The 26,604-nt window shown below is 46.4% G+C and overlaps 1 protein-coding gene across 1 annotated transcript in view; it reads left to right on the top strand.

The window, feature by feature from the left end:
- The window catches only part of ERCC3 (ERCC excision repair 3, TFIIH core complex helicase subunit), a 40,993-nt gene that overhangs the window by 10,621 nt on the left and 3,768 nt on the right, over positions 1-26,604 (top strand). Inside the window, exons 4-13 of the mRNA XM_019522638.1 lie at positions 680-729; positions 3,670-3,805; positions 4,031-4,195; positions 5,289-5,493; positions 6,565-6,879; positions 9,044-9,228; positions 12,706-12,908; positions 16,703-16,799; positions 16,993-17,110; positions 22,009-22,127. Of these exons, the coding sequence (XP_019378183.1) occupies positions 680-729; positions 3,670-3,805; positions 4,031-4,195; positions 5,289-5,493; positions 6,565-6,879; positions 9,044-9,228; positions 12,706-12,908; positions 16,703-16,799; positions 16,993-17,110; positions 22,009-22,127 (1,593 nt within the window). The remainder of the gene's footprint in view (positions 1-679; positions 730-3,669; positions 3,806-4,030; positions 4,196-5,288; positions 5,494-6,564; positions 6,880-9,043; positions 9,229-12,705; positions 12,909-16,702; positions 16,800-16,992; positions 17,111-22,008; positions 22,128-26,604) is intronic.

Below are 26,604 nucleotides of genomic sequence, written 5' to 3'. Positions count from 1 at the left end.
TTAGCTTGAATTGTGGTCAAGACTTGCACCTGGTGAAAAGGAGCAGATGGAAAAATACTGTTCCTGACGTAACACAAATTGGGAAGTTGGCTAACTAAATTGAATAAATATAACCTGGGGAAAAGAGGAACAGTCAGAGCAAAACCTACCCCCACCTATGAATGAAAAGATCACCTCAGAATAGAAAATTCCAGTTAAGGGTAACTATATTTGGCAAACAGAAACAAGATTATTTATATGCATTAGGAGGAAGACTTAAGCTAATTTTATGTATTAAGAAATGCAAGCTATCTGGTATACAAAGAGAGGTGAAGGAGTGTACCCTTCATATCCTAGTCCTGGAAGATCCAGTCACTGATCCAAGATGCAAAACTCAGACAAAGGAGTCTGGGACCCCAGACCAGACCTCATGACCTGATCAACCAGTGACATTGCGTTGGTTATATCTTGGGGTGATGAGCACATTGAGTGGCTTTTGACTAACTACAGCAATAGAATTGTAACTGGTAAGAGCTTAAGACATTTGTTACTGGTTAAGGAGTAACCATGTCCAAGTCTTGGAATGAATACCTGGTCCAAGGCCCAAAATAATGTAACTGGAGGTAACAAAACTAACAGCTCTTGTGTTGTGCTGGATTGCGAGACTTTCTTCCTAATGGCTGTTCTTGTTTGTTTGTAGCTGTGCACTATAAGCTATGGAAAAGTAAAGCTCGTCTTGAAACATAACAGGTGAGCAGTTTCAGATTTTCATTGGTGTTGGTGGTTTTTTGTTGTTTTGGGTTTTTTGGGTTTGTTTTTAAGGGAAAAGGAGACTTTTCAAACCAAAGGCAGTAATGTAAATTAGTGCAACTGAGCAGGTGGGTCTTGGAAGTTTGTTTCACAGTCCCTTTTCAAGTGTTGTGTACGTTAGCACAAATCACATTTTTGCCTGTTTGAAATGCTTTAGTACAATAGTCAGTTGCTTGTTGCATCTGACTGCTGAGCCACTAGGAACCATAATCACACAGGAGAAGAATTTGATATTCCAGCCCTTTCTTTACCGTGTTGGCCAGCAGGTCCCGTGAAAGGGAATCACAAAAACCTCAGCTCATTTTACCCATCAGAGCAGCCCAGTACATGTATTTATCTTGAGGAATGGTTGCCATGAAAAAGGATAAGTGCACTGAATTCAAGCCTGACAGTGTTGTGGGGAACATTTCCAGGGGACCTGGCATGAGCATGCATTGATGTAAATAGTTTCATAAGTAGGACAGCTAGATGCCCTTTGCACCTACAGGGTAGATGGCAATTTAGCCCTGGCAGCAGGTCACAGAGGGCACCTACATATGAGCAGCAAGGCTGCTCCGACACACTGCAATTACAGCTTGTTGGAGCAGACTCGATGAATCCTTAATTAACTGTTAATAGTTGATACACTTCCATCAGCTGTCTGGTTTTTATTCTGATCTGTTAAGAGCAAAGGCCAGGTTCTGCTGGTCTTTGGACTGGTGCCTGATGACTTTTCTTGGATTAATGCATTTAGAAATATTTTTAGTCTGCCTGAGATCGGCGCAGGCATTTGGCTAGCTTTCGGAAGGACTGCACAGCACAGAAATCATGACTTTTACAAAATCTACAAAAAACCTCCAGTAAACAGTTTTGTTATGTTTAATGTTTTTCACTTATAGGTTTCAGATCTTCACAAGGGAAAGTATCATTGCCTAGGAGGTGGTATTCTCTCTGTTCATAGTACTAGTGAGATCATTACTGAAATATTGCCACCAGGTCTGGAATTAACACTTCAGAAAAGAGCTACAAGTCTAACTGGGAATCAGCAAAATCTACCTTATAGTGAGACACAAAGGAGGCTCAGTTTAGCTCTTCTGAGAGAGGGGTAAGAGGTGATTTGATTGTGGTCTACCATACCTGCCTGGTGAAGGGAATGGTAGGAGACAGGTAGTGGTACATCTTGTAGACTAAATAAATAAGATATAGGGAGAGCGCAGGAAGGGCAGAGTGGCCAGCTCTTCTATCTGATAGGACTACAGATAACAAGTTCAGTGTCTGGAAGCTGAAACCAGTTAATGTCAGTCTAAAAAGAAGGGATTCATTTTTAATAGTGATGATAACTAATCATTGGAGCAGCAAGCACAGAAATGTGGATTTTCTGTCATTTGAAACTTTAAAAAGATGCACATTTTTGCGTTAAGAAATGCCATAGTCAAACAGAAGGTATGAACCCAATGCAGGGATTACTAAGTGAGATAGTTTGTCATGGAGCTGCTTTCCTTTGAACCTGGTCCTATGGGTAACCTAGAGATGTATTAATACCAGCAAAGCTCAGTCCTCTCTAGGGATGTGGGCTACCAGAACTCCTAGTCAAATTACTGAAGTATCACTACACTCACATTTTAACCAGTTTTTCCAACCAGCAACTTTATTGACTTGCTTCAAGGAGTCTTTCAGAGCTTGCAGGTGAGGATTTTATAGCTTCTGCCTCATAGTCTAATCTTTGGATTCACATGTGTGCACCCAGTTTTTTTCCAGCCTTGCTTCAATTAAGTAGCAAAGAAAGGAATTCTCCTATGAAGCTGGGGGCATTTTCAGCCCTGACTCAGTGGTCCTTCTGATGCCCTTTCCAATCCATCCAGTTTTTAAAATGGATTGTTCAAGGACTGGCCCTGAGGACTTCTTTCCAAACGTCTTTGCAACAGCAGCAAATGTTTGAATGTTAAAGTAAGAAAGTGAAGGCAAAGATGTAAGAACTTGTGTGGTTGCATCTGGAATAGCTGTCAGTAGGGCTGTGCAAAGCTTCGGTCCCTGATTCAGTTCGGCGGAGATTTGGCCTGATTCTGAATCAAATCAGGGGACCCTTTAATCTCTCTGAATCGAATCAGACCCCTCCAAATCGAACTGGACATATTTGGAAAGATTTGGTGATTCAGACATAGACACAGCTTCAAATGTTTTTTCTACATACCTCAAGGTACCAGGTGGCTCGTGAATGCTGCGATGCTGGGGCAGACGGAGCATGGGGGACTCCTCAACGCGCTCGGCAGCAGACCTGGAAGTGATCTTCTGGGTCCGCCGGAGAGCGCACAGGATCTCCCCGCGCCCACCCAGCTCGGTGACAGGTGCCTCCTGGGTCTGGGGAAGGGCACCTGGGGTCCCCTCGCAGCCGATTGCAGAGCCTTAGGGGGACGGGGGAGTGCCCCCCCCAGCGTGATTCCCAGCAGACACAGAAGTGGATTGAAACTACTTCCGGTCCACTACCAGGTTCACCACCGAGCACGCGGGGGGTCCCCCGCACTCCTGTGGATCGCTCCATGCGCCCCAGCATCCCAGTGTTCACAAGCTGCGTGGTACCTTGAGGTATGTCAAAAAACATTTAAAGCTGTGTCTACGTCCAAATAGATGATTCTCCGAATCAGCATCAAGTCTTTAGATTCAGATTCGGCTGAATCGAATCGGGACAGTGATCCAAATCAACAAATCAAATCACTGTCCTTGATTCAGGCCAAATCCGAATCAAATAGGGCCTGTTTTGCATACCCCTGGTTGTCGGGGTACACTGAAGAGTCAGTGCCAGTGTTTTTGTAATTATTTAGATGGAAATCCTCAGCGACTGCCATAATTGGCCTTAAATGGGTTGGGAGCTGCTTTTGTAGTTCACTTGTTCTTTTCATTCAGGTATTTTGTGGAAAGCACTCACCCTGATGTCATTCAGCAGCTTCTGCAGGACAAAATTATTAGAGGGTGTCGCCTGAGAAATGCCGAGGGAGAAGAAACGGAACTCATTACTGAGACATTCACAAGCAAATCTGCTGTAAGTTGGGCTCAAAGCCACCTTCAAAAGGGTTTGATTTTTCTGTGCGAGGATGTATGTATGACCAGAACTGTTGAGCAGTCTGCGGTGATGATTTGTGTTTACGGGGAGTGGGTTCATTTTATTTTTTGTTGTAACTGCTGTTCTGTGCTTCAGTAATGAACCACAGCTCATCAGAGATCTCAAATGCAGACTTTCACAAAGTGTCCTGAACACCCATTTCAGATCTTGAAAACCAGCGAAGGAGCTGGCGGTCCTTCAACGTCACAAGGACCAGATGCTCAGAACAAACCGGATGTTCCAGCCGACCTGTTTAAGTTTTATGAACAGATGGACAAAGATGAAGAGGAGGAGGAGGAAACGCAGACAGTGTCTTTTGAAGTTAAGCAGGTGAATCTGTGATAGGTACTTGACGTCTGTGGTTGTGATGGGACCCACTGTCCCCTATTTAGTGAGCTGAGAGATGGGCTGGATAAGGTGACCGATATTGAGATGCTCAGCCAAAGGAAGTCACGCAGACCGGAAGGGGCTCCTTTCCTCTGTGCAGGCTGCTTGGAGGAAGGGGTCATTCAGAACCCAGACAGCCTGTTTTTTGGTCTCGTGCTCTGCAGTATTGCCCTTACTCCTGAGGCCAGCCCAGATGACCAGGGTAGGGTACTTTTTTAGATTGGTGCTTCAGTCACATGCTTCCCTTATTTTACAGTGTAGAAGCGCTGGGGTGTGAACTGTGTGATTTCACATGATTTGTCTCAGTCTTTCAGACTGTATATTCTTTGGGCAAACTTTATCATATTTGTATCATATATATATGTAACAGAGCATGTCAGTTCCTGACAGATGCAGGATATGAATTGTCCATGGTTGAGAGGCTTTTTACAAAAGTTTTTGTAAATCCATCGTAAACTTGGCCAGTCTAATGGTGGAATCATTAAAAAGAGAACCTGCTGCTGTTTAGGTCAGTTATTGCCATCTCCCAGTAATTAAAATCAGCATGCCATTGTGCTAGAATAACTATTACAGGGGAGTAAAGATTTCATAAATACCAGATGTGTAGCTGGTGCTGATCTTTGACTGAATAACGGGCAGCAGAGGCTCTGTTTTAGGTTTTCGCTGGAGAGTCGACTCCTCCTTGCTACCTCACAATGTAGATTTGTCTTAGTCTCATGAAAGAGACCCTCTCAGAAGGACTGTACTGCTAACCCCTCAGATTTGAATATCCTACTTTTTCATTTATCAGGCAACTTTCTCCCCCTTTTTTTTCTTAATACTTATCTTGTTGTTTCGGGGTTTTTTATTGGGTTGGTCACCAGAAAAGCTCTTGGAGGTACATTTAAACCACTAGCAAGGGTTGCAAAATAAACTTGCTTTCACACAGGTCCTGTATAAACAGTGGGTATATTAAAAAAAAAAAAAAAAAAAAAAAAAATCAGTAGGATTCAGAAGTGTAATCCTTCCTGTTTTTGAAACTTTCTTTCCTTTTCAGGAAATGATCGAAGAGCTTCAGAAGCGTTGCATTCATCTGGAATACCCCTTGCTGGCCGAGTATGACTTCAGAAATGATTCAGTGAATCCGGACATAAATATTGACCTGAAACCCACAGCTGTTCTCAGACCTTATCAGGAGAAAAGCCTGAGGAAGATGTTTGGAAATGGACGAGCTAGATCGGGAGTCATTGTCCTGCCGTGTGGTGAGTTACTCATGTGTGTCTTGGCTGACTGATGTGACATCTTCCACAGTTGGTGGTACTCTTACATTTGTAATGCGCTAACTTTTGAGCAGTGCATCAGATCAGTTCTAAAATTTCCAGAAAGGTTCTAGATATAAGTGGGCAGAGCACTGCCTGTTTTGGTGGGAAGGGGAAATGGAAGCAAGAGCATCTGATTAGCAGATATGCCAGCTCCCCTGCATCTGCTAATGTCAGTTGTTCAGGAAGCTGGTTCACAGCAAACATAAATTCCTTCCAACATACAAATGCTTCTCTGTCTCAGCTGTGCTGATCTACCCAATGCAGGTTGAAAAATGTCAACACCCTTGACAATTTTTCTCCCAGAAGGAAAGACAACATGATGGAAGTGTAAGGAGGTGGGAAAGAAACTACACAGATAATTACTTAGACTGGGGGCAAAGGGGAGAACAGGAAACTGGTGGCAGGGGAGATAGAAGATTGTTATAGCATATCTGGCATACTGAGGAGAGTCTGGGATGGAACGAAGGTACAGATATCCGCTGGTATGATGGAGGGGAAGGAGGGAGGAGATGGTGTAGGAAGGTGGAGGGCACGTAGAGCTGGCATGATGGAGAGCTGAGATATTTGCAAAGTATTACTGAAATAGGACGGGAAGTGTGGAGAACATGCAGAGCTTGTGGGATGGTGGAATGGAGAGATGCAAGGAGCCTTTGGGATGCTAGTTAAATAAAAGGTTACTGAAGCCACTTCTAACAGTAGCTTTGGAATGAAGAAACTGGTAAAATCAGCTCATCTTGTTGCAAAGTGCATTCGTTGTTGTTCTGCTGAGCCCTTCTGGCTTTTCTGCCAGGCCCCCTTATGGAAATGTGGTTTTTGTACGTACCTGTTTGTATGCACAGGCTGTGTCTTTTAATTCTTAAAGCCACAGACAACGGGAAATTTGTCCTTCTCCAGCTCAGCTCATGGGTAACTATTTTCCAGTCTCTTTCCTCTCTTCTCTCTCACTTTCCTTTGAGCATGACAATTTCTGTAGGACAGTTATGAATGATGATTGCTTTTCTTTTTCTCTAGGCGCAGGCAAGTCTCTTGTCGGAGTCACAGCTGCGTGCACAGTCCATAAGCGGTGCCTGGTACTTGGCAACTCTGCAGTGTCTGTGGAGCAGTGGAAGGCCCAGTTCAAGATGTGGTCCACCATAGATGATAGCCAGATCTGTCGATTCACCTCAGATGCCAAAGACAAGCCCATTGGGTGCTCGATTGCCATTAGCACGTACTCCATGTTGGGGCACACAACCAAGAGGTCTTGGGAGGCAGAGAGAGTAATGGAGTGGCTTAAAAGTCAAGAGTGGGGCCTCATGATCCTTGATGAAGTACACACCATACCTGGTAAGGGAGTAACATTACGAAGCCCCTCTCATCATACCCATGATTAATGCAGTGCCTCTTTAATACTGTTTCCCTGTTCATTTCCTCAGAATATTGAATGCAGTTTTAGCAAGCTCCTAGTTTAGTGCTTGAAACATAACTATATAAACATGTTATTTGGTAGCGTTGGAGCAATGCTGATTCTGTCTGGGAAATGTAAGAGAAGCAAGGATTTCTGTAGGTGGTATTTTGTGTTGGACAAACTGTATGGCTGGAACTGATTTATATTGCAAATGCAATACGTTCTCCTTCAGGTCATGCATTGCGTTCTGGTCTAATCGGGTCACCTGAAGCAGAATGCATTGCATTCGAAAGCATGTCTGTGTCTGTCCTAACCATGCAGTTTGACCAGTAAACGCTGTCACCAGCAGCAATCCTTGCCTCTTGTCTGTTATTTGATGCATGTTTTTCAGCCCTTCTGTGAAGATCAATTCCCAGAGTCCTCTCAAAGCAATGCAACATTTCCTACATTGAACACCTTCAGGAGCAAATTGGATGCTTACCTTGCTGGGATCCTATGACCCCAGCTGACTTCCTGCCCTTCGGGCGGGGGGCTGGACTCGATGATCTTCCAAGGTCCCTTCCAGCCCTAATGTCTTTGAAGTCTATGAAACGCATGTTATTCTTCGTAGTGGGAGGAGTAGTTGTATTCAGATTAGATTTTCCTTAATTGCAGCACTAACAAGTGTCATATCTGGGTGAGTGGTTCTCATGCGGTGATCTGGAGGACAGGATGGTCACACACTACTGGCTCTTAAACTACAATCAGATACTTTAAGACCACTAAATGCTCATTTACTGTTCGTCAAAGCAGCTTGCCATGTGGATGTTGTACCACTGTGACTAAGGGGAGTTGATCTGCATTCTCTTAAAGGGAGATGGAAATGTCATAAACCAAATTATTTTTATGGTCACACATCTAGACAAGGTGACTTTTAAAGTCCATTTCCACCCAATGAAATGCTGTGAATACTTATGGCAAAACTATATTTTTGACCAACACAGCTACAACCATCACCCCAAAACATGGTGAATACTTGTGGTAACTTGTAAACTGCCAGGTGAGAATGGGATGATGGAAGGGAAGAAAGGAGTGCTAGTAATGAGGAGGCACTCTGGGCAGAAATGCCTCGCTAATCCCCCATCTGCTTTCTGCTATATTTTACACAGTTGATTTGGATGCAACTGTTATGTCTTGGCAGAAATGGGAGAAGTGGGAAAATATAAAAATAGGTGTTGTTTGTTGATTGGCAGCCCCTTTAGGGTAGGAATATTCTGCTCCCTTAGTTCTCTTAGGTTCATCCCCTCTTATACTCTCTACCTTACTTTTAAGTCTAGGCTCTGCTGCTGGCTACCGATTCAAATGCTTGAAATGCCTCGGGTAGAGGACAGGGTTTTTGTAGGCAGAGGATGCCGTGGTAGCCTAGTAGCTTCTAGAAGTAGAAGCCCCGATCTCTTCCTTTCTAATCTGGTTCTGAAATGGTATGTGGCGTAGACCAGTGCTTCTCAAAGTGGTGGTCCGCGGACCGGTGCTGGTCCGCGACCCACTGGTTGCCGGTCCGCAGTGAGTTGCCAGGAAAGAAAAAAATATATTTTCAGAAGCACAACACTGATATGTCATAGCGCCACAGTTCGTACATTCCAACTCTCCAGGTGACGTCACATCGTGCGAGGTGAGGAAAGAGAAAGAAACAGCCGGTTGTGCATGTGTGTAGTGCTGTTGCACGCAGTTGCTGCCACCAGCTGAACCGGGCACTGGTCCCTGCCCACTGGAAAAAAAATTGCCTGTCTGCCACATCAGATAGTTTGAGAAGCACTGGCGTAGACCAAGTCCCCTAACAGCTCTGCGTCTGTTCTTCTAGTGGGGCAATGGGAATAATGCAGAGATCTGAGAACTCTTATGTTTTGTAGCGTGCTGTGTGTGTGTCAAAAACTGCAGCTAGTCTGAAATGACCGTTAGATGAGGGTCCTGCCTGAACTGGATCAGCATTGCTTTGCACAGTGCTCATTGTTTAGGCACGCAGCTCTGCATCTTTTTAGGTGGAAGGTCCATGTCCTTGCAGTGCTGGTCTTTTCTAATCCATTTGTGAAACCAAAATGAAATTTTCTGTTCTGTATTTCCTAGCAAAAATGTTCAGGCGTGTGCTCACCATTGTACAAGCTCACTGCAAACTGGGACTGACGGCTACCCTGGTCAGGGAGGACGATAAAATCGTGGACTTGAATTTCCTGATTGGCCCAAAACTCTATGAAGCCAACTGGATGGAGCTGCAGAACAATGGTTACATTGCCAAAGTGCAGTGTGCTGAGGTGATGCTCTGCTCTTTATTACCACTCGAGTACCATGCTGTATTCTGCAGCCTACAGTTGTTTGCAGGCAGAGCTATCCCATTCCGTATCTTGAATGAAGAGAAGCATTTGTCCTGGAGAAACTGCAGCCCTGTTGAGATACTGCAGTTCAGGCCAGGCTGTCCCTCATCATCACTAAGTTCATGATAACTCCTGCACGGTGCATTGTGTGGTATCATGACTGATTAATGTGCTCATTTTTGTGGCTGGTCTGGTAATGCCATGTTGATGTTTTCTGGCCCCACCTTCAAACATGTTCGCAGAGGTCACTGTGTTGATGTAGTGCTGCAATCCTTGGTAGTCAGGTCAGAGGGGACAATTTTGACCATCTACTTTGATGTCCTGCCTGGCAAGGCTATCAAGCCCGGTGGTATGTGGTGGAATGGAGATCTAATTTTTTGACTGGTACCCAATTTTGATTTAAGACGAGATGGGATGGTAGTTACCACAGCCCTTGGGAAAGCTCACCTGGTGGTTAGATGCAAGTGCTTTATTTCAAGTTCAGCCTGGCGTGGCCATCGATTCTAGTCACTGGATTTTGTTAACCATTGAAATGTGATTGTATGATCGGTCCCTTAGTCACTGAAGCAGACGAGAAAGGTGAATCTGAGCTGTCATGTTAGAGAAGGGAAACCTTACTTCTTACACATTTTCTTCAAAAGCTCGAGGAGCTCATGTAATTGGAGCATGGCAGAGAGACCTGGAGTTTAGTCACAGTGGTGGGTGGGATGGAAGTCCTCCAGGGTCCTTCCGGTTTCCTTCTCACGGGCCACGGACAGACATGCTGTTTGAAGCACCCCAGACAGAGTGCAACATTGACAGCTGAAAAAGTGCTTCAAAGTGATCTCTGAGGAAAGAGGAACTTTGAAACGTTTAATTCTGAAGCACTTCGTGAAATGACTGCCCCGTCCAACCATCCTCCAGCACCCTGCAGTGCTCCTTTCCCTCACATTGCTGAAGGAGGAAGCAGGGTAGACAGCCAGTGAGCGCTGTCCTGTGCAGCTGTCTGGAGGCCGTGGCATGCAGGGTTTCCTGCTCTCCTGGCCCTGGCTGGTGCCAGGCGACTGCATGCCGAAGTGCTTATGTGGGGCTGTGGGTTTACATAATGCTGAAGTGTGCAGGACTTGCAGTGCTTCAGGACTTGGAGCACTTCGCATGCCTGCCTGTCCCTGGCTTCAGGATTTAGCGTGCCCTTCCTCCTGCTTTGATTTAACCTTAAATAAAAAACTGGAGGGTGAGAGGGAGTCACTGTCACAGCAGTTTCCATTTCCAGCTCTCAGACCATTGCTGTAACAGGGGAGTTCTGAAATAAGCTAATTTTTCTTAAAGTAAAAATAGGTAAAATCCCCAAGCAAACTGAATGTCCACGGACCCGTCTACAAAGCTGTATGAGCTCTTGATCCTTTCACTAATCTTCTCCTTCCTGAGCTCTTGGGAGGGCTGTCAGGTTGTAGCACACATGCCCCTACTCTGTCTACTGGAGCTGTTCCATTAAAACACAGTTGGCCAGACTCTTCTTGTATCTGCTTAGCTACAAGATTACAATAAAGCTGACCAAGAGGCCTGAAAACACACAAAATTAGTTCTCAGTTGTCAGCATTTTCCCTTGCATAAGTCATTTTTTTCCCCTTGCAAAAATAAAATGCTAGGAAGTGACAGGTCTTTTGAAAAAAGTATGACCGTTTCATGGCCATTCTAGATAGATGAACCGTTAGACAGCCCATCAAGTGACAGTGAATCGAGCTGGCAATGTCACTTCAGCCATGAGCAGGTAGTTCGGTTTCAGGAGCAGAGTTTACTTGCTCTGTGTCCTGCGTGGTCATTCCCGACTTGCCTTGGGCAGAGACCGTGCCATAGTGTGAGCTCTCCAGGCGTGCTGTGCGACTTTGTGCAAATTCATGTTCTTTAATATGTGGGACTTCTGGGGGGTGTTAATTTAGGATCTGTATTCTAAGAAAGACAAGAAGTTAACAGTGGGAACGGGCAAGTTTCTGTGCCTAGAACAGGCTTGCATTTTCCCTGTGCACCAGTCTGGTTTTCCTCCTCCCGCTGTGCAGAGGTGGGGTGTCATTTCACACCTGGCCTGGTCTGCTCTGGGCTGTTCCTGACTTCAGATCCTCGTGGTAACAATAGAGGGCAGTGCTGGCATTCGTCCAGGTGCTCCCTTTCTGCCTACAACATGGTGAGGAGCAGAATGTAAAATTATATTAGTGGCTGCAGCATGTTCAGGGTGAGTGCTTGTTAGGGGTTTCTGCCAGCTGATAACTATTTCCAGTAACTGTTTTCAGAGGATTGGTCCCCACTGCCATAGAAAGGTCAGGCCTTGAGGGCACATTTGCAAGCCTCTGAATTGATGAGATTAATGGGGATGAGCGCTCAGCTCTGCCTATTCTAGACTCTCCAGTCAGTGTGCGAACAGAAGCTGATGTGCTCGATGGCAGCGAATCCTGCATTGTGCTCTTGAAATCTTCGGTCTTCAAATATTTTTTATTCTCATCCTCCCTTTTCCTCCTGGGAATATTCACAGGAATGAGAAAGTTTACCTTTCATGCAGGGGGTGGGCAGGAACAATAGTCTACTTCCTACTTACTTCATCATTCCTCCAGGCTGGTGAGACAGCAAGCTTCTTCCCCAGTTACTGTGGCCTGCCTGTTAAGTTGGCCCAGGAAAAGCACCCTTGATGGCTAAGAGAACATTTTTTTAGCCACATCTTCCATCCCATGATACAAACGTTGGGCTTAGTTACTGGTGCTCTTCATGACTGAGCAGGTTTGTTTTTAAACTTCCTTAACTGACAGTACTTACTAGCCAAGTTTTCATTTGCTAGTGTGGTTAACACTTTTATGCGGCACTGCTGAGTGGAGTAGAAGACTACGAGTTTCTAGTCTGGTTAGCATTGAGGTAGGACCACTACATTTGAGGCAAGTTCCTCAAACTCTGTCGATGATTTGTAATAATACAGACTAGAGAGAGGTGGGTAGCTGTGTTAGTATGAAGTCAGGCAGAAGATGGGGCAGGGTGGCACCTTAGAGACTAACACATTCAGAAGGGCAGCAGCTTTCCTCAGTAACACCTCACAAATGGTATGGGCTTGTGACAAAGTAGATTGGCTATTTGCTTTTTGTCTACAGTGTGGAAAACGACATGTCTTTCAGCTGACCCTGGAACTCAAGACATTACCCAGTGCTTTAGTAGTGGTTGGGGAGACCCTCCAGACACGACTTGTTAGACCCACAGTGGATTCCTAAAGGAAATGCTTGGACTCGTGGCAGGCTTCAGTAGGTGAAACTGTGGCCTGTTATGAAGAAGTTGGAACGCATGACCATATTTGTCTCTCAAATCTGACCATTAAAGTTTAAAAAGAAAAACCGAGATTTTTTTTTTTTGTAGTTTTCCGCGTATTCATTTGTTTCGGTTCTTTTTCCCCCAAATGTCTAGGTTTGGTGCCCCATGTCTCCCGAGTTCTACAGAGAATACGTCGCCATCAAAACAAAGAAGCGGATACTGCTGTACACCATGAACCCAAACAAATTCAGGGCGTGCCAGTTCCTGATTAAGTTTCACGAGCGAAGGAATGACAAGATCATCGTGTTTGCTGACAACGTGTTTGCCCTGAAGGAATATGCAATCAGGCTGGGGAAGTAAGTAATAATGAATTGTTCCTTCCTGGGAGCACATTTCACAAATTTCACTTCCAGCATTTGTCCAAGAAAAGCGAATAAGAAACGGCAGCAGGCCTTTTTAGGTGAACTTCAGTGTGTGTTGCTGTAGGTGGCATTATTCTAAGGTGAGCTGTGTGTTCAGTGCCTGCCATAGAGGAATCCTAAACTTGTGTGGAGACTTCATAGTAGTCGCAAAGAAATGGTTTGGGGATCAAGAGAAGTGGCTAAAGGCAGGGTTATTTGGATGGTGAGCTCTGTGACTGTTGCATACTGTAATCTCCTCTCCCCCGTATGAATGAGGAGCACTTGGCCCACAGGATCTTCGGGGCTCTCAGCACCTTCCCTGCTTTCTTCCCCCCTCACAGGTCCTGTGGCAGACTCATCTTAAACTGAGATGTTTCACTTTGGGGGGCACAGAAGGGAGGCTTACATAGTCTGTGCCATGCCTTGTATGTTGGGGTTTCCAGGCACTAATGGGGTACGGCTGACAAACAAAATGGTAGCACCATTCAGCTAGAGACCCGTGAGCTTCTGTGCTGCCTTGGAAGGGATCTTTGCATGTGGTCCAAGTACAGAAGCAAAGAGCAAGCCCATCTGAACTTCGCTGCGCAGCATCAGTGTTCTTGCAGGATTGGAGAGGGGACAGTTGAGGAGAGTTCTTGGTCTCCTCCTTGTGTACAGTCCTTCTCCAGGAGTGGATTCAGGGAAGCCAGCTCATTTGTCACAACCCCAAACTGGAGCCATTGGGTTCTCCTTTGCTGTTAGAAGTGGTGCAGAGAGAGCACTTGACTTTGTAATCCTCTGTTGTCCAAGGAGTTTCCAGTAGTATTTCTGGCCCAAAAAACAAACTTTCTCCTTATCCCTTTCCAAAATTTGTCATGAGTTTTGACCAGCATTTGAATACCCCTGCTTATTGTGATTTCAAATAATAAGCAGAGCTAACAAAGCTGGAAGATTTCCAGATTCAGAACTCGTGGTCTTTCATCATTATCCTTAAACCTGGCTGGACAGAGATTAGCTAGGATGATGCTTCTGGAATGCTATTAATGCTGTGCAGTGTTCCATAGAAAATAATTAATAAAACGTCGGGTAGGGAAAGCTGGGTGGTTTGCTAAATAGCAGCTTGTACGGTGATAGACTGGGAAGATACGTGGTAATTGGTGTAAGAGAAGATTTATGGCAGAACTACTGTGTCTTTGTTCGGCTGCGTTTCAAGTGACTTCTTCCTCCACATGGCACTGCTCAGATTTGGAGAAGATCCCATGGTCTTGCAGCTGTCAGCACCACGAGAGAAGGGTTGCAGTCTTGAAGGATTCTCCCCTTTGGTTAGAGCCCTTTTCTCAGAATAGCTCTAAACCTGCTGTCCTAGCAGTTGGCCTGTCACCCAGGCCGTTCTAGATCAGTGCTTCCCAACCTGTTTGCCCCCCAGGCTGGATCAGCGGTGCCAGGTTGGTCCACCGGCCCGATCCAGTCTGTGTGTGTGATCCAGCGCACAGGCCCTAGGATGGATCCAGCCGCATAGAGCTTGGAAATTTGGCATTGGTGTGGTGGCAGTGTTAATTGTCACCGCTCTCACTGCCACATTTCTGGACCCGTGTAGGCCAGATGACATGACTCCACAGGTCAGATCTGGTCTGCATGCTGGGGATTGAGCACCCCTGTTCTAGATCATATGATGCCTCTTCTTGCATAGTCACGGGATCATCATTACGTCTACAAGTTGTCACATCTCAATCAAGCCTTTCTGGGCCTGATGGGTTTGAGATGTGTATTGAGTGTAAAAGCATCCTTGAGGCTTGGTATTTCCCCAGGAGTGGGGAGACGCCGTGCTGTGACTTTTGGTTATAATTCAGTATTTTGTGTTGTGTCATGGATATGGAGTGCCCTGTTGCTCATTAGTTCATCACTATAATCCCAAGTGATGTATGGCCAGGGGAGGAAGAGCCATCCTTGTTGTTTCATTTAATGGGTTCAATCAAAGTAAAAATGGGCAAATGTTTGACCAGCTCTGTGGTCTTGGGAAGCAGTTCTTTATAGATGTGCAAGGTACAAGTGCTTTAATTCTAGTTTAGCAGTGAGATGATTTGTGTAAAGTTTGGGATTAAAGAAAGCATCATTTTTGTATCCTAAAATAAAATGATAAATGAAAGCTTAAAGTAAGGGACCCTGTACACTGTTGGCTCCGACACGGTTACAGAGTGCCACTAACCAGTAGACTGTTTAAACAAGTTGGGTGCTGTTGGCCATTTCATTGTTAGTCACAGCCAAAGAGAAGATTGTTAATAAAATACGATAAGTAGAAGAATTGGGTTAGAAGAGAGTTGGTCTGCTTGGCAACGCAGAAATAAGCTGAAGCTTGCTCTTGAAGAGGCATTAGAAAGCCCTCACCAGGGAGTCAGACAGCAAGATGCAGAACACTTTCAGGCTGTGCACTGGGTTCTTGTTCAGCTGTGGCAGGGATATATGCTAGCCCTCAAACTCAGCTCAGGAGTTTTTTGGGGCAGGGGTTAATAAAAGGGAGTGTGAACGCAGTCATGCAAGGTAGTTTGGAAGCCTGAAAGAGAAGGGCAATCTGGGGACAATCCACATCTACAAGCACAAAGAATTGGAGCATCTCATTTCTTTCCTCTATCGTTTTTCCCTTCAACTTGAAGGAGGTAGCCTTTGCTGCTCCCATCTTGAGACCGGAGGCAGCCGAAGTGTGAATTTCCCACTTCTGTCAGCCTTTGAGTGTGCACTGGCCAGGCCTGCTAGGAAAGTCTGGCTGCTGCTCTGTTGGGGAAGGCCAAGCTGTGCTGCTTACGTACATAAGGCACTGTGGATGTCAAACTGGTCACACCACCTGATCTCCAGAGGTAATTGGAGAAGAGAATTTCCAACATCCATCTTGAGGCACTGCGGCTTTCATTAAAAGGGAAACTCAGATTCTTAAGGATTCAACCAGGGAAAACCAAGAGGGACACAGCTGTCCATGTGCTGACTCAATGGATTTGTGGAACAAAAAAGCTCTGCCTTTGTATTTAAACAGCTGCCTCCCATCTTTCATGTAGGCTTAACAGATATATTCAGTCCATTGATCTGCAGTGCCGTTGGCGCGCATCAAATGAGCACCATTTGCAACTGTCAGGAATTATTTCTGCAGAGAATGGAAAGACATCTACCTCTGGCAGATCGGGTTGCTCCAGGTGGTGGGTCAGCCTCCTGTTGGGCAGGGTTACTGTCAAGAGGTGAAAGGGTTAGCAAAGCCGCGTTGGATCTACTTCCATTTCTATATTGACCTCAAAAAGGTAGCATTTGTATATGACATGCTCTTTTATTGCATAGTCTGTGGGTTGAAGAAAAGCTGTGCACTTCCATGGTGCATCACTTACCCAAATGTAATGCAGGCGATGCTTCAGAAATACACGATCCCGTTCATGTGGCATAATAGTGCAGCAGTGGGCTAGCTCCCATTGTTTCACGGCTTTTAATAACAGCTCTGTGACAGCTGCTTCCCCTTCGCTGTTTCTGACACGGTTAAAGTATAGGTAGTTCTGAACTAGATGGTGCGATGCAAAGACGCTGTGCAGTTTATACCCTTAACCAGTGTTGTTCCAGCGTGAGCAGGGCGTTTGGGATGGCATTATGTAATTAAGCAAATGGCGCACTTCTCTGGTACGGATGTAGGCAGAGTTAGTCTCATGCCCCTTTTCCAGAGTCTCCGAGCACCTAGGAACAAACAGCTGTGAGAAGTCTTGCTCTGATTACCTTGCACACCTGTTCTCTCCTTTCAGACCTTATATATATGGTCCCACTGCGCAAGGGGAAAGGATGCAAATCCTGCAGAACTTCAAGCATAACCCAAAAATCAACACCATCTTTATTTCCAAGGTAAATGAAGGCATTCAGTGTGACACAGCATCACCTTGAAAGAGACTGTATTTTAAAGAAACAGTAAGTTACACGTGCCCTCTTATTTTTGATGCACTTTTTATTGCAGCTCACCAGGTTTGTTGTTCGTTAAGCCTTCATTTGTTACTGTGGGAAAATAGCTAATTGCTCAGAGGCTGCTTCTGTATTGTAGGTAGGTGACACATCCTTTGACCTGCCAGAAGCCAATGTTCTGATTCAGATTTCGTCCCATGGGGGGTCTCGAAGACAGGAGGCTCAAAGATTGGGACGAGTGCTGAGAGCCAAAAAAGGTAAATGAGGTTGTTCTTGGGCTCTGGGCCTTGGGGCCAGGAACTCTTAATCATTTAAACTGAACCCTGAAACGTTGGTGCTGCATACAGTTTCCACTCGCGCCGTATGGCAAACTGCTGTTGTGTTGACATTGGCCAAGTAAGGCCAGTGCCGTGTGTGTAAGTCACAAGGCATCCTAAATCTGCCGCACCAAGGAGCTATCTTGTCTTCCCTCCTGCCTGTATTTCCCACTACGTACCCTCCTCTCATAGATTTCTTCTTTTTTCCTTTACCATGACCAAGAAGTGAGTCTTCCCTTCTTTGTATTTTTGTTCCACTTCCCTTCTTTTCTCTCCTTCAGCCCTATTTCAGTGTCCCTGCTGGAGTGCCATCATCCCCACGTCCCTGCTTTGCCTTTTCTCCTGCTTCTTTTGCCTTTCCTTCAAGAGCATATTAAAGTGAATGGCTTCAAGGATGCCCCTGCCCATTGTGGGCACAGGTCCAGGTCCAGAGTATTGATGCCACAGTCCCAGACACGTGATGCAGTCACATTCGGTTCCAGGAAGATCTCTGTTAAAGGGCCGGTTTGTTTCCTCCGGCACGTTGCAGTACAGTGGGGACCGATGAACTGCCCTCTCCCCATTTCTCTTGTGTAGCTCCCTGGCACCAGTTTAGATTGTAAGCTGTTCAGAGCAGGGACTGCTGTTCTTTGTACAGCACCTAGTACAGGGTGACCCAAGGTCCTTTTGCCTCTCCTCAGTCTCAAAGGTGATAAATGGAGAGCCCAACTCCTCCCCCTCTGCATGCTAGGATCTATGGTGTATATAATATAGCTTAAAATAAATTTACCAATCCAGTGTCTGGTACCTTACACTTTTCCCCACAAAGAGCCATTGCTAGTGAGTTACTTAAATGATCTATATTGAGACTGGTGACCTTTGGGAGACAAGAAGATGGGGCTTTTTGCAGTGCCTAAAGGTGAGGTGTCCACCGTGACAAACTCCTGTCAAACTTAGCCAGCCAGCGATCTTGTTGGTAACATCTGCAGAGGCCAAAGATTTGCCTAGATGTGGAGGTGGGATTATATAGCACTCATAGATTGTGTAGCGTACAGCAGAGGGGAGAGGCTGGTGCTATGGAAAATGCAGGAGGGGATGGGACGGCACCACCACAACTTGAGAGAGTGAATCTGTGTTTCCTTTAATGCTGAGTGAGACCACGTGTAGGATACTCTTCCCAGCGGTCCCTTTAATAAAACCCTTCCTTTGCTTTCCCTCCCTCTTGGCTTAAGGGCTTTCCCACCTATGTGCCTCCACATGTGGGGATGGGGACTCCGTTGTTCCTTTTACCTCCTCCTCGGAGCATGTTGTAATGGTCTTGTTATCTTGATGTGCCTCTGGCTTCTTATCGCTGTGTTCAGGTGGGGGAGGACTTGGTGGCTGGAAGCTAGTACAGTCTTTGGTACTGAACTGGCCCCTGAGCGTTTGGTTTCAGACGGAGCTAGCAGGAGGGCCTGCCGCCTGAGCCACTAGGCCCGTATCACTGGTGGCAGGAGGCAGAAACTCCAAACTCCTGAACCAGAACTTGGTTTTCCAAATCTCCTTCTTTCTTCTCAGGAGGTATGAAGGAGTGACTGGTACCTACCACCAGCATAACTTTCAGCTTGAAAAATGGGATAAGCTTGTTTGCAAGGCTTATAAGAATACGTTGTCAAATTGATTTTGTAACAGCATAATCCTAATGTTTGAAACTGTCATTCTTTGAGCTCTGGATTTGGAGTCTAGAAACTTCTGAATGGCAAATCTCTAAGTAACTCAGTGCTTAACATTTATAATCGCCTGAAACATCAAACTTAATTTGGGGTATTAACATTGTTTTCTGTTGTGAAAGACCATTCTCTTTTCATACACGTGAGGTTAAAAAAAAAAAAAAGTCTACGCTTTTGGCTGCAGTGGAGGACTCCCATTTTCCTAACTAATTAGAAGGCATCTAATCAGTGATGGGTTTAGGTGATCCCTGACTCTTAAATGCCAGTTCCACCCATCTTGCCTTTGCAGCTCACCATAGTTTAAATTGCATACCACAAGGTAGAAGGAGGTGCATCGGCGGCATTCATGCTTGTGTTAGAGCTGTACGTTGCTGCTCTTGAAGAAGCGAGCAAAAGTTTCTTCTCCCTTACAGAAGACCTGGCTGGAGGACTTGACAATATGGTTAATCCCCACAGTTGCTGTCCAGCTTGAGTAACGCTGGTAAAGGATTTCACGTTACTTTGCAGACAGATATTGTTTTTGCTTTCTTGGGATTCCTGCTGGTGTCTCACATGGAGGTTGTTGAGGGAGGGGTGCTGGGCTTTCTCTGCTTCAGGCTGAGAATTGAAGGCCAGCCACAGGGGTATGTCCATCCTTGGTTGGAACTGGGATTTCCCTATGGGGTCAGTCGTTCATAAACCGTGGTGAGGCACGAGTTCAAGACACCAGCTTGAAGTACCAGCAGCCTGGGGAGGGTCACAGTGAAGGCTGTCTCAAGGCAGCTCTGACAGTTCTTGATTATTGAGTTTTCGTGTGCTGCGCTGTGCTATTGCCTGGAGCAGAAAGGGCACACGTAGAGCTAGTCAGTGATTTCTTAGCCATGGACGAAGACTCGGCACATGCTGCTTCTCAAGGCTCTAGGGTGCTTTTGATAAACCTTGACTTGCTTGTAGATCTTGAATGCTTCTCCCATTGTCTGAAGAGAACCTGAGAAGTGGATGGAGGGCCAGCGACCTTTGCTCCAAGGGGGTTCTCCGTAGGGTACCATTTTTCCTACGTGAGCTTGGGGTTTGGATGAGAGTTTAACTGGCTGTGACGTGATGCCAACACACTGCAATAGATAGGGAAAGCAACCGGAAGAATTTCAGTGGCCCGTGGCTGGCATCTCTTGGGGGAGTGCATATGAGGGGGCACCTTGGACTGCTCCTAGATGGCCAGGTAGCAGCTGTAGTGATGAGTCTTTCTTTCACTTTTCTCCTTGCATGTGAAACATGATCTTTTTTGCCCACGGTTGACTTCCAAAGTTATTTCTGCCTTTTTCACCTCACAAGTAGGGACTGCTGTAATGCACGGGGGGCAGTGGGAGGAAACATCTTTTGGGCCATTGAGAAGCTAGAGCAAGAGCTGAATGCCAAGGTCTTTTGGGGAAGTCGAATTGCACATTGGGAGCACGTCAGATCAGTGTCCGGGGATTAGCCTGGCTTGCAGTGAGCTTCCAGGAGCAAGTCGAGGCGCTGGTTTTAGCTTGTAAAGCCCAAAGTCATTTGGGACTGAGGTTTCCTGAGGAAGCATTTTTCTCTGTACCTGTCTGGTGAGGTCAGGTCTGTGGAGACGTTTGAGCTGGAGCCCTCCTGAAATACATGAGGGAGCTGCTGGCAGGGCATTTATTTCCTGGGAGGACCCTTGTCACACTGAATTCCCCACCCTGGTCTGCAGAGCCTGGTTTCCTTGCTTTTTCTGGAACAGCAGCAAAGCTCCCCCCCCCGCCAAACTTTGCCTAGTGGGGAGAAATATTTCTTTTTTCAGCACGTAGCATGTGGGTTGGTTGCTGATGTTGCATTGAAATTATGTATTTATTACTAATAAAGGATGCTACATCTATTAGTGAAGATTTGTGTAGGAGTAAATGCAGTTTGATTTAATGGACTACAGTTATCTGTATGTAAAGAATTGGAGGGAACTTGAGGTTTTTCTTTATCAGTTGAACCCCAGATCCTAGCATAAAAATGATATTGTAGTGTTACCCTAAATGCTTCTCTCTTTAAATGGCAGCACTTTTAAAAGCACCCATGCTACTTTTGAAAATTAAACTTGGTTTCCTAGATCTTGCTGGCTGGTTTGAGAGAGCACATGCAAAAGACCTCATGTTCAGTTTGTGGTTCCCATAGCATAGGGTTCATGCAATGCAGTATGGGCTTGAAAGTCCACCTGGAAGGCATGTGCCCTTGTCACTGGTAGGCGAAACTTCGGGTGGTACCGTAGATTCTGGAGACGGTGCTTTATTCCCTTTGCTCCATGAAGCCTGTTGCCCATGTACAGATACGTATAGCCTACACGATTCTGCATTGCCAGTAGACCGTGCTTCTGTGCCACATTTGAGCAGATGTCTCCAGTTCAGTTAGTAAGGCCCCCCCGCGCACACACACACATTGCAGCTGTTGCACATTTAAGACCAGCTACATGTGCAGAGTACCCATCATGCCATAAAAGGGTCCAACCAGCTATAAAGTTAGACCTCCAGAATGTGTACGAACTTTATAGCTGGTTGCTATCCGGCTTTAATTTGCACGTTTATTTAACATGCTTCTTGCCGGTGCTGGTGGAAGCTGGATCAGGCTCCCCCTGCACTGGCAGTAAGGTGCAGTGGAATCTAATGCGTGACCCCACAATTGCGCTTCCTGCCATGTGCGTGTGGCGTGGTAGGAGGCCTGATTGTGTAGATCATGGATTAGATCTCATCATGCCTTTACCTGCAAGTATAGAGAGGCCCTAAGACTCTCCCTCTGTATTGGCTTGACTGTGTTCTGCCAGCACCCACGCAATGTTCATCTCATTTTGTTTTTACCCTGTTTGGTACATGTAATACGGCAACGAGCTGCGCACATAACACCCATGCAGCGGAGTTAGATCCTGCAGAGCATCTCCCGTTGGCTGCTGCCATTGCAGATACCAGCAGCGGGCAGTAAGACTTTCCATGCATGTGTGTCGGCACTTAACAACTTCTCATATTACCTTCAGGCATATGCGCCGCTGATCTTTAAAGCATGTTCAGAAAAGTGATTGGGTTAAAATGAGAGCCATACACCTGCTCTGGGTGCAGTCTTTTTTTATCCTTGGTTCAGTGTCCTAATCTCAAGCCAACTAATCATCCGCTGTCTCTTGTCTCCTAGGGACCGTGGCAGAGGAATACAATGCCTTTTTTTATTCTCTGGTATCTCAAGACACTCAGGAAATGGCGTATTCAACCAAGCGGCAAAGATTTCTGGTGGATCAAGGGTACAGTTTCAAGGTAATGTTCACCTTTAAGAGGAGCACAGCTAACGTGTGTGCTGGTCAGATCATCGAGGCTGGGAGCTTGGACAGATGAAATACTTTTTGAAAATAGTCAAGTGTGCAATTGTTGTCAATTGGCACTTGGCAACAACAGCTGTTGCCGTAACAACACTGTATTTTATTGATCTAGAGGATGGGTTGAAGCAGTATTTTACAGCCTTTGGGGATGCAGCGTTTTGACTGCCAGCAGCTGGGGAGAGGGGCAGAGGAAGTACAATTACATGGAAGTTTGATCCCACATAAATGGGGTGGCTGTGACCTGGCCGTAGGTGTCTTGAAAGCGGGTGTCTGCAAACAGCAATGAGGCAAGTGGGAGAATGGAGACTCAAGTAAAATGCTTTGCTTGGTGTCCTCGGTGGGTCCTCCTCCTCGTTGCTGTGTGTGACAGGGTATGTATCAGTGTCCTGTGAATGCTTTACTGTGGCAGTGCTCAACCTTTTGTCCCTGCAAGCTGTACAAGTGCTGTGGGGCTGGTCTGTTGGTCTGCTTGAGCTCTGCGCTGCCTCCACGTGGCCCCTTGTGCACCCGTCTAGGGTGCAGAGCTGTGCGGTCCAGCCAGCAGAGCTGGCAGTGGAAATTTGGCAGTAGAGCAATAACCATATTTTTGGACCTGTGGGGGGCCTTGTAGGCTGACCAACGTGGCTCCATGGCCAGGGGCTGAGCACTCCTGCTTCTCCCTCTTCTTGTGTATTAAAAGGAAAGTTGTTGGGTTTTTTTTGGGTTTTTTTGGTTTTTTACTTCATAGATTTCATAGACATTCAGGCTGGAAGGGACCTCGGAAGATCAAGTCCAGCCCCCTGCTCCAGGGGCAGGAAGTCAGGTGGGGTCATAGGATCCCAGCAAGATAAGCATCCAAATTTGCTCTTGAAGGTGTTCAGAGTAGGTGCTTGAACCACCTCTGATGGCAGGCTGTTCCAGACCTTGGGGGTTCGGACAGCAAAGAAATTCTTCCTTATGTCCAGCCTGAAACGGTCTTGCAGTAGTTTATGACCATTCGACCTCCTCATCCCTTGGGGCGGTCTGGTGAACAAACGTTCTCCCAGATCCTGGTGGTCACCCCTTGTGATAGTTTCCTTCCCTTTTACTTATCAGTTCTGCTTGGCGTTGCCGAGAAGGGCTGCTGAGTGAACCGTAGCTCAAACATGTATGTTTGAGGCTGTGGCTAAAATGACTATTTCAGTGCTAGGCACTTTGTTCTCTTTGTTTTCAGCTCCTGCCCTTAGCATGGCATTTCCTGTCTTCTACAAATCAAATACTTCTTTAAAAGATTTGCATATATTCATTCTGACTAGTCGGAAGCATCACTGTTGCTACCCAGAGCCGGCTGGGTTATATCAGTGTTCAAGTATTTGCTCACATTCATGCTGTGGTAGGCATGCATAATGGTTGAATAGTGGATGAATCGGACATGGCAGCTTACATCCATAGCCACTGTGGTTGTTTCCAGTAGCTTCATGCTTCTTGTATTCCTAGGAGGTGCACAGTACAATAGAAGTGTGGCCTTGTAGGGGTGCAGATTTCTTTATTTAGTGCCATGATTCTCAACGAGGGTGTCATGGCAGTGTTACCACTTTTAGGTGTGGATACATGGTTCACAGGATAACCCCAAGATTTCAAATAGAAATCCAGAGTTTGGTCTTCCTGAGTTCTTACAACAGAAAATCTCCTGTTACTTTTCTGTAGTCAAAAAAAAAAGTGAAAACTAAGAGCTGGCACTTTCCAAGGGGGGCTCGTGTCTGGCCAGGGGTGCCTCAAGTCCAAACAGTGTTGAGAACCACGGACTTGGCACTTGTGATGATGGCAGCTCTCAAAGCAGCACTTCCTTTGTGGGGCATTAACATCTGTGCCCTAAAGACAAGCAAGGCAGAAGATAGCAAGCTACTCTCAGCAGCAGCCTTCTCAAAGTGGCCTCCCTGCTTCACCTAGGAGCCATAGAGCAGGTACTGCCAGAGTCCAGGAGAAGAGGCTTCAGCTCCTGTTCTCTCCCTCCTGCTCCTGATATTCCAGAGAAAAAGGGGCAGGTGTCTCATCCTATCCTGGACCTGTGAATACTGAACAAATCCATACGCCTCCTTGGATTTTGGACAGAAATGCTAGTGCCCATCATTCCTTCTCTCCAGCTCACTTGGTTTGCAGCCCCCTCCATGGTTCATACCTCCACGCTGTTCTTTTTGGCCCCAGACGGTTTGAGATTTACAGTGTAGCCAAGGCCAGTGGTTGTTGCTCCTGTTCAGTCACCCCACAGCACTGAGAGTCTTCCCCGAATACCTCACTGTTGTCGCACCACACCCAAGGAGACGAGGCTTTCATAGCTACTTCTGTCTAGACTAGTGAGTCTCAACCAGGGTGCCACAGCACACTGGAGTGCCACCAGATCCTTGGAAGGGTGCCACAAGGTGTAAGATAAGTGAGGTGTTGAGAGATACGCAGACACTCAGGGTTGTCCCTGCTTAGGTCATTCCCTGCCCCTTTGCAAGGAGACAAGCACTGTAATTTATAAATTAGTTTACGAAATTGTGTGCCACTCAACTCACAGAAGTTGTAGAAGGTGCCTCAAGTCCAGTGAGGGGTTTCTTGAGTCCAGAAAGGTTGAGAGCCATTGGTTTAGACAAATAACAGAACATTAGGGTGGGAAGGGACCTTGGGAGGTCACCTCTACTCCAGCCCCCTGCTCCAAGCAGGACCAGCCCCAACTACATCATCCCAGCCAGGGCTTTGTCTACCTGGGTCTTAAATACCTTCAAGTATGGAGACTCCACCACCTCTCTGGGGAGCCTGTCCCAGTGCTTCACCATCCTCGTGAGAGTTTTTCCTAATATCCAACCTCAACTTCCCTTGCTGCATCCTGAGCCCATTGCTCCTTGTCCTGTCGTCTGCCCCTGCTGAGATCAGTCCAGGTCCATCCTCTTTGCAACCCCCCTGTGGGGAGGTGAAGGCTGCTATTCAGTCCCTGCTCAGTCTTCTCTTCTCCAGACTAAATAAGCCCAGTTACCTTGGCCTCTCCTCACAAGTCCAGTGCCTCTGACCCTGAACCATTTCTGTTGCCCTCCATTGGACTGTCTCCAATTTTTCCGCATCCTTTCTGTAGTGGACGGCCCAAAACTGGACTGAAATACTGCTGCAAGACCGGCTCGGTCAAGAAGTCATCCCAGCCTGAATGTCTTACTGCTCCTATTGGACAACTGGGCCTAATGGTCTCAACCCAGAAGTCAGTAGAGGCCAGAAGTTCCTTAAACTCCAGATCAGCAAAATTATATTTCCCCAGCTTGGATCTTGCTTCGTTGACTTAGTCAGTGATGTTGGTTCTGTTATCCGGAATCAGACCTGTCCCATATTTATTAATCACATTGTCGTGTGCCCACAACACCACTAGGTAGACTTTTTAGGTTTATTATGAGGCCGGCTAATGAAACTGTATCACCCTGTGAGGCATCAGATGACCAGGTACACACACACCTGTTCCAGCTCCATCCTGTCATTGCTGAATTGGTGGTCAGGCCCCCAGAACAGGCCCCGGGTACAGATGGCTCCAAGAGGATATTGTTTCATGGACAACAACTCGACAATTAAAGGATCAGACTAGTTTGCACCATCTTCCTACCTGTTGTGAGAATCTGCCTGGTAGAGTTCTTACATGACACCTGACCTCTCCACAGGTATTGCTGCTCATTTATTATCACCCTGGCTTGCTTGAGGCAGTCCATTCATGGGCATGGTATCAGCTGCACGGGATAGCACCAGTGGCGTTCCTCTCCCAGGAGACTGCACTGATTTGGCAAGTGACGACAGAGTTCTTCAGTGATCAGTATTTTCTCCTTGGGGAAAATCCTGTTGTTATAGACTGCTTGGCACCAAACATAAGTGCCCAGGCCTTGTTCTAGAAGAGGCCTGAGCTCAGGATCCTTAGCTTGTACTAATCTGTCTGCATTTCCACTGATGCCTTCCTCCCCTCCCAGGGTAATGTGCACCCACGTTGATCCTGATAGCTCCGTAGCAGCAGAGAGAATTCTGGCTGAGCATCATCAGAGAGCCGTGTTTGTCTGAAGCCGGGTGGAAGACAGGGTAGAGACGCACCTGATAGACTAACTAAATACATTTGAGATGGCCATCTTGACTGCCTTTACATCAGCCACAAGGCTCATAGAATCACAGAAGTCGGATCGAAGGGACCTTGTAGATCTTCAGGTCCGACCCCCTGCCAGGGCAGGAGAAAAAACTGGGCTCAGATGACTCCAGCCAGGTAGGCATCAAGCCTCCTCTTAAAGACCCCCAGGGTAGGAGCCAGCACCACTTCCCTTGGAAGTTGGTTGCAGATTCTAGCTGCCCTGACTGTGAAGTAGTTCTTATGGATGTCTAATCTAAACCTACTCTCCAACAACTTATGGCCGTTATTTCTTGTTATGCCAGGGGGCGCTAGGGGAAACAAGGTCTCC

The sequence above is a fragment of the Gavialis gangeticus genome, unplaced genomic scaffold (genome assembly GCF_001723915.1).
Source record: "Gavialis gangeticus isolate Ggan-Ray unplaced genomic scaffold, GavGan_comp1, whole genome shotgun sequence".
Taxonomy (NCBI): Eukaryota; Metazoa; Chordata; order Crocodylia; family Gavialidae; genus Gavialis; species Gavialis gangeticus.
This window is presented reverse-complemented; position numbering and strand designations above follow the sequence as displayed.